This window comes from Parasteatoda tepidariorum, chromosome 5 (assembly GCF_982258835.1).
Source record: "Parasteatoda tepidariorum strain Cologne lab strain chromosome 5, Ptep-v5.0, whole genome shotgun sequence".
In the NCBI taxonomy this organism is placed as follows: domain Eukaryota; kingdom Metazoa; phylum Arthropoda; class Arachnida; order Araneae; family Theridiidae; genus Parasteatoda; species Parasteatoda tepidariorum.
In genome coordinates this window covers 882,241-889,976 of record NC_141759.1, presented here as the reverse complement: position 1 = coordinate 889,976, position 7,736 = coordinate 882,241, and the positions used below count along the sequence as shown (strand labels likewise).

The window sequence follows — 7,736 nt, the reverse complement described above, 5'->3', positions numbered from 1 at the left end:
GCGGGAAAGTATGAAATATAGGAAGCTAATAAAAGCAACCAAACTTAATTGTTCGGTACTCCCACTCAATGAAAATATCAAGTTAAGCTCCCGAAAGGATATAGTGATTATACCTTTTATTATACAAATAAGTTGTGATTAATTAAGATGGAAAAGGAGTTTCGCCGCATTACTCCCTTTTCTCAATTTAAATCAAAAGAAAATATTTCGGGAAATTCCTCTTCTCTATTTACTCTGAGCTAACACTTTTCTGAGAAGGTGTTTGTTGATGTTTAACAAAAGATATCGGAAACTTCGCTGCAATAATCCTATTTGCATATTTCTGAAAGTATCGGCACCCATCTTTGTTAATCCTTTGCCTGTTTGTTGACAAATATATAGATGGGAGAAAGGAATCATTTATTTCAAATTTTTTAAGTATTAAATTGAGAATTATTGACAGGAACTTATATAAATATTTATTTTACTAAGTTTTGTTTCATGGTTCAAGTTTGTCTTATCAAAACGCCAGCGTTAGTTGTTGCCACTACTTAAGATCCTTATGAGTATTTTTTTCTATTTCCAACTTGAAAGAATGAATATGTAAAAAATGAATATAAAATCAATAATAAGTACAGAAGTGAAGGACAAGAAGGAAAAAGTGGCATTGCCTAAAAAGTACTCCTGCACGCCAGTGAAGTGGGATCTTGGAGCTGCCGTACACATATCGTCCATTCATTGGATCAGCCGAACTACTACAAGTCAATGCTATGTTCTGCCATAGATTCATATGACGCCTTCGTGGACTCCATCGTGAATTTGTAATTTATAACATTGGTCCACTATTTGATATATAGAATGGAGTGATCGGGCTCATACGAAGTAGTCCCTTTTTCTGAGACTGTTGCCAAGCTCATTCCCAAAAATATCGAATTAGCCAGGTTGACGTTTCATTTTTGAAATTAAATCCTAAATAGATCACCAATACTGGAAGATCTATTCAAAAGGCGGACTAGATGTACTAATCCCCTGAATTTCAGCATCATTGTCGTAATATACGCTGTTAATAATATTTCTCAATGATAATAATAATAATTTCAAAGATCCAACAGATGGCACTCTGCGAAGTAATGTAAATGGATTATTCAGTTTCCTTTCTGTCATTGTACCATGAACAATATTCCTTGTTTTTGTTATTAAATGTTAATAAAGACGTTTGTAATGCTTTAAAACCTCGAGACCATCGTATTTAACATTGGAGCACCAACCAGGGACTAAGAAAGTAATAAAGGTGTGTGCATCTGATTTGAATTATGGATTCATTTGACGATTTAAATAACAAAAAGAAGAACAATATGCTCTTTAGCAACTCGATTAATAGCAAAAACAAGAAATGGTGCAGTGCCATACAGGAAACTGAATGCAATTAATCCTTTTACATTACTGCACAGAGCGTCATCTGTTGTATTTTAGAAATTATTATTATTAACATTGAGAAATAATATTAACACAGACGTTACTGAATAATGTCACTCTTTTACCACTAAGTATGCAACTAATATCACAGCTATTAATTAAGCTAAATTAGAACTCTTAATATTACGGTTCTTTCCTTTAATGAATAAAAAACTTTTGAAGTTTAAATATCTTAGAATGTAAAATTGATAATATGTTTTTTTTTATCCTTTATAATCTAACAAAATGAAATTATTACATTAAACCAGAGTTCCTAACATATAACTTTAGTTAGAGAGTTAAGACAATAGCTTCAAAACTATCCGAAACGTTAGGGTTGCGAAAGAGGAAGATAATGGAATGGTCGGGACCGCCACTGTTGGAAATTCCAATTAAAATCATTAATCTATCAGTTAATTTCATCTAGTGAGCGCGTGATAATCACGTGCTCAAGGCTAATCCGACTCCTCCCACACACACTGACACTCTGGTTCGAAAGAGAACTGTTTTAGAACTGCGATGCGAAGCATGTCCGTTTTTTTGTTGTGTGTGTCCGTAAATATTTTGTGTCCATATGTTTGTGATTGTGAATAAAATTTAATATTGAATGTTTCACTCTCAACTGCTATTATTTAGATGATTTATAGAAGTCTATGGATTAATACGAAGTGTTCCCGGCCTTTTGGTGGAGGTAAGCTATCTCCTTTATGATATATTTTGGTAATACCCAAAATCTGGCATCCCTGCCGGGATCAGAATAGACATACATAGACTTAAGAAATTAGAAAGACTAGAATAGAACTTTATTAGACTTTATAGACTTTATGAAATTTTATACGAATTAGATATGTCAGTTGAGAGTGTTAGAAAATTACGAACGCCAGCGAGAAGTAATTTCTCAAAGGCATTGAATAAGGCGTTAGATTTATTGAAAGAAAATGAAAATGATCCCGATATTTTGGCCACACAAATTGTTCTTTTAGAACAGAAAGACAAAGAATTGAAAGAATTGGATTTTAAACTTTTATCCATTTTAAGTGATGATCAAACATGCTCGCAAGATAATTTTGATTTAGAATATGACGCAATAACTGTGTACGAAGATAGATTTCTAGAAACCAGTACTAAATTAAAGAGACGATTGAATATTATAGAAAAACCGAAAATAGAAGAACCCGTATTAAAAAATTCTACTGAAAATATTAATTCGCCGCGCAAATTCAAACTTTCTGAATTAGAATTGAAACAATTTAATGGAAACATTAAGGAATGGCTTCAGTGGTGGGGGCAATTCAAAAAAATACACGAAGATTCGGACATTGAGGATGACGATAAGCTACAGTATTTAATTCAATCAACTGTAAAAAATTCGGCAGCGAGACAATTAGTAGAATCATTTCCCCCCTCAGGAAAAAATTATGAAGAAATTATTAAATGTTTAAAACAGCGTTTTGGGAGGGATGATTTGTTGATTGAAGTTTATATTCGAGAACTTCTTGCTTTAGTATTAAATAATTCGAATCCTCAAGGTCAAAAGTATTCCTTAGTCAGATTGTACGATACACTAGAAGGGCAATTGAGATCTCTTAAATCTTTGGGCGTAGCGAAAGATAATTTCTCCGCTATTTTGTTATATCCCTTGATTGAGTCATGTTTGCCAAGCGATTTATTGAAGATATATGAACGGGCGCAAAGTGAATTAAAAACAGAGATTTCTGGAAATGATAGATTAGCTAATCTCTTAAATTTTTTAAAAAATGAAATAGAATCAGAACAAAAATTATTGATAGCTCGTTCTCCTTTCGGATTAGAAAATCATAACAGAAAACCGATGACTCACCACTTCCAGAGGAATAAGATATCTGCCGCTGATTTAATTAATAGCTCAAAACAAAACGTTTCACATCTGGCAAATTCGAAAGTGGATGAGTGCGTATTTTGTAATAAATCCCATTTAAGTCAAGATTGTAGATATGCTATGAATTTACCATTTGAAAAAAAGAAAGAAATACTTATGGAGAAGGGTATCTGTTTTCGATGCTTAAGTTATAAGCCTAATAGACATATTGCGCGCTTTTGTAAAAATAAAGTTAATTGTTTGAAATGTAATGGGCAACATTTGTTAATTATGTGTAAAATGAATGAAGAATTTCATGGCAATAAAATTAATGAAAAGGGGTCGGAAGAAAAAGTCGTTACAGAAAGCTCTTTAACTAATACTACATGCATGCGTCAGGTTAATTTACAAACATTAGTAGTACAAATACGAGGGGATAATAAAACCAAACTTATTCGGATTCTCATTGATACGGGTTCGCAGCGATCGTACATATCGAAATACGCTGCAACGTGTATGGAATATGATGTTATCGGTGAAGAATCTATATTGCATTCTTTATTTGGGGGTGTTAAAAAGACAGAAAGTCATAGAAGATATTTAGTTCATATAAGTAATGTAGATAATAGTTATCATTGTAATTTTGAGGTATTGGATCAAGAAGTAATTTGTTCTAATATTTCTAGAATAAATTTATTCCCTCATATAAAAGAACTTAAATCTCGTAGCATATTTTTAACTGATACTACACAGGGTTATAATGATCAGTTGTTGTATCAATCTTCTCCCTTAGAAATTCATTTGTTAATTGGGGCTGACATCGCTGGCAAACTGCTCAGTGGGGGAATAGAGGAACTTAGTTCAGGATTGGTTTGCGTAGGAACTAAATTAGGTTGGACTCTAATGGGAAAGAATAATAAGGCAGAAGAACAAGATAGTACAAATACCGTCCTATCTTGTCATGTGAATGATGCGAATATTTCAGATTTATGGCGGTTAGACACACTTGGTATTGCTGACCCCAGTGAGAAAAAAAAGAGGGAAGAATTAGAACAATCGGCGAAAGAGCATTTTTTTCGAACCGTGACTAGAGACTCTGAGGGGAGGTATCAAGTTCGATTGCCCTGGATTGATGGGCATCCCCCCTTAAAAAATTGTAAGGGTATTTCTGAGGAAAGACTCGAAAATTGTGTAAAATCCCTTAAGAAATTAGGCAAAATTACTGAATACGAAACAATTTTTGATGACTGGTTAGATCAGGGTATCATAGAGGAGGCGCATTGTTCTGAACCCGAACACTATTTACCTCACCGCCCTGTTTTTAAAGAAAATTCGACAACGAAGGTTAGACCCGTCTTTGATGGCTCCGCTCGAGATAAAGAGTCGCCTTCTATCAATGACTGTTTAGAAAAGGGGCCCAACTTAGTAGAACTTATACCTTCTGTCATAAATAGGTTTAGAATAGGAAAATATGGAGTTGTGTCCGATATTGAAAAGGCATTTTTGCAAATCGGACTCCATGAACAAGATAGGCCTTATTTAAAATTTTTATGGTGGCAGAACGGTGAAAAAGAACATTCGAGAATTTTTCAGCATAAAAGGGTTGTTTTTGGAATATCCTCGAGTCCTTTCTTATTAGGAGCTACTCTTGAATTTCATTTGAATAATGTTTCTTCTGAATATAGAGAAACATCTCAAAAACTTTTGAAATCCTTTTATGTAGACAATTGTGTACACAGTGTTGAAAATAAAGAAGAATTAGTTAAGTTTATTCATGAATCACAAGAAATTCTCGCTTCCGCAAAATTTAATTTACGTGGGTGGGAGCATACTCCTTTTGAAGAATTTGAATCTGAAATGATCGAAACCAAAACAGTTCCTGTATTGGGTTTAAAATGGGATAGTAAAAAGGACATTTTATCCATTGATTTAAGAGATTTAGATTCTATTGAAAATAATCAATCAGTAACTAAAAGGAATATTTTGTCAACCGTACACAAAATCTTTGATCCTATTGGATTTACCTGTCCTGTAACCTTAATACCAAAATTAATATTACAAGAATGCTGGAAATTGAAATTGTCTTGGGATTCCGAGTTGCCATCTTGGATGGCTAAGAAATTTATTAAGTGGAAAGATCAACTCAAAATTTTAAATGATATTTCTGTCCCCAGGTGTTTAGATAAAAATGAGGGAATTAGGGAAATAACATTGCACGTATTTTGTGATGCTTCCGAAAAAGCATATGCTGCGTGCGTATTTTTGAGGAGTGAAGCACCGGACTCAATTACTTGTCAATTAATACAGGCTAGGTCAAGGGTCGCCCCACTGAAGCCAATATCAGTATCTAGGCTAGAACTTTTAGCATGTAACATAGGAGCAAGACTTTGCCAATCTGTGAAAGAAAGTTTACGAATGGAAAAAGTTGCCACACGATACTGGTCTGATTCCAGCAATGCGCTTTACTGGATTAAGAAGAATGAAAACTGGGCTACTTTTGTATATAATCGTGTGAAAGAAATTCGAACTTTGACCGACCCAGATGATTGGAATCACATCTCCGGTCAATCAAATCCTGCCGATTTGCCTTCCCGAGGATGCAGTATTGAAACTTTAGCAAAGTCTAACTGGTTTCAAGGACCCTCCTGGTTGCAAAACCATCCTGACTATTGGCCTAAATCCAATATTTTTCCTGATGAAGAAATTATAAATGCAGAAAAAATAAAAACAGTTGTAAGCGGCACAAATACAGAAAATGAAGACAAAATTTATGATCTTTTCTCCGATTACTCTAAACTATTAATAGTTATTTCCTGGGTTTACAGATTTTTGGATAATTGTAAGAAGAAGAAGGATGATAGAAAATTTGGAAACATAACTGTGGAAGAAAGGAAGCGAACTGAAATTTCGTTGCTAAAAGTAGCACAGCGAGAATCTTTCACGGGACCTCATGATAAACGACTACAGAATCTCCAAGTTCTTGAGGATGATAATGGACTTTTTCGAATTAAGACTAGACTCTCGTTAAAAGACGACTTGGAGAATTTCAAATTTCCTACTGTGTTACCAAGTGATCATCCAATAGTTGAAAAGCTTGTTCACTGGAAACATTGTTCTCTTGGTCATGCAGGTGTTCAGATTGTAATGACCCAACTCAGAGAAGAGTTCTGGATTCTGAAGTTCAGAAAGACTGTTCGCAAAGTTATCAGAAAGTGCATAATTTGCAAACGATTTGATTCACGACCAATCGCAACTCCAACAGCTCCATTGCCTGTTGACCGTCTAAGAGCAGCTTCTGTATTTGAAATTACAGGAATAGATTTTACAGGGCCTCTCTATCTGAAAGAAAATCAGAAGTCGTGGATTGTCATTTATACTTGTGCTGTGTTTAGAGCAATTCATCTGGAACTGACTACTTCACTGTCCACTGAAAGTTTTCTACAGACTTTTCGAAGATATGTGGCTCGTAGAGGAAGACCAGCTATCGTTTACTCTGATAACGGAACAAACTTGGTTGGAGCGAACAATCTTCTTAAAAAGATTAATTGGGATGCAGTAGTTAAAAACAGTGCAGTGAATAAGATTAACTGGAAGTTTATCCCCCCATCTGCACCTTGGTGGGGTGGCTTTTGGGAACGTTTGGTTGGAATTCTCAAGCGAATACTTCGCAAAGTCTTAGGTCGAACGTCTCTCAACTTCGAAGAATTAAATACTGTCTTATGTGATTGTGAAAGTATCATCAATGGACGACCTCTCACGTACGTCAGTGAAGATATAAGTGATCTAGTGCCTCTTACTCCCAGCATGTTCCTTCAAGAGGTCAGAGAAGTTGGACTACCAGACCTGGATCTCTTGGACAGCAAATCTTTGAATAAAAGGTTTGCCTACCGTCAAAGATTGAGACAAGATCTGAGGAAACGTTTTCGTTCGGAATATTTGGGACAGCTGAGACAATTCGATAGAAAATTTTTGAAGTTCTTCACCTATCAAAATAGGCGATGTTGTGCTGATATCCAGTGACAACACAAAGAGACTGGATTGGCCTCTAGGGAAAGTCATCGAAGTGTTCACGTCACGAGATGGAAACATCAGACTCGTAAAGTTAAAGACAAAAGGTGGTGAAGTTCTACGATCAACATCGAGACTGTTTCCTCTTGAAGTTGGTGAAAACGAAATTGATGTTTTGGAAAAACGTATTTGAGTTTCTTGGTGTTAAAACTCAAAGGTGGGAGGATGTTGGAAATTCCAATTAAAATCATTAATCTATCAGTTAATTTCATCTAGTGAGCGCGTGATAATCACGTGCTCAAGGCTAATCCGACTCCTCCCACACACACTGACACTCTGGTTCGAAAGAGAACTGTTTTAGAACTGCGATGCGAAGCATGTCCGTTTTTTTGTTGTGTGTGTCCGTAAATATTTTGTGTCCATATGTTTGTGATTGTGAATAAAATTTAATATTGAA

At 35.0% G+C, this 7,736-nt stretch overlaps 1 protein-coding gene across 1 annotated transcript; it reads left to right on the top strand.

Annotated features, from left to right (window-relative positions):
* Positions 1-2,281: 2,281 nt before the first annotated feature.
* LOC147808467 (uncharacterized) lies at positions 2,282-7,291 on the top strand. The gene is made up of 2 exons (XM_087165060.1): positions 2,282-2,775; positions 3,958-7,291. Exons 1-2 carry the CDS (start codon positions 2,282-2,284, stop codon positions 7,289-7,291), a joined length of 3,828 nt encoding a protein of 1,275 aa, XP_087021186.1.
* The last annotated feature ends 445 nt before the right edge of the window (positions 7,292-7,736 follow it).

Excerpts from the sequence above, each read along its gene's own strand:
- LOC147808467 (XM_087165060.1), top strand. The coding sequence starts at position 2,282 with ATGTCAGTTGAGAGTGTTAGAAAATTACGAACGCCAGCGAGAAGTAAT. Across the intron at positions 2,776-3,957 it reads GAGGATGACGATAAGCTACA|AATAAATTTATTCCCTCATA; the intron begins GTATTTAATTCA and ends TAATATTTCTAG.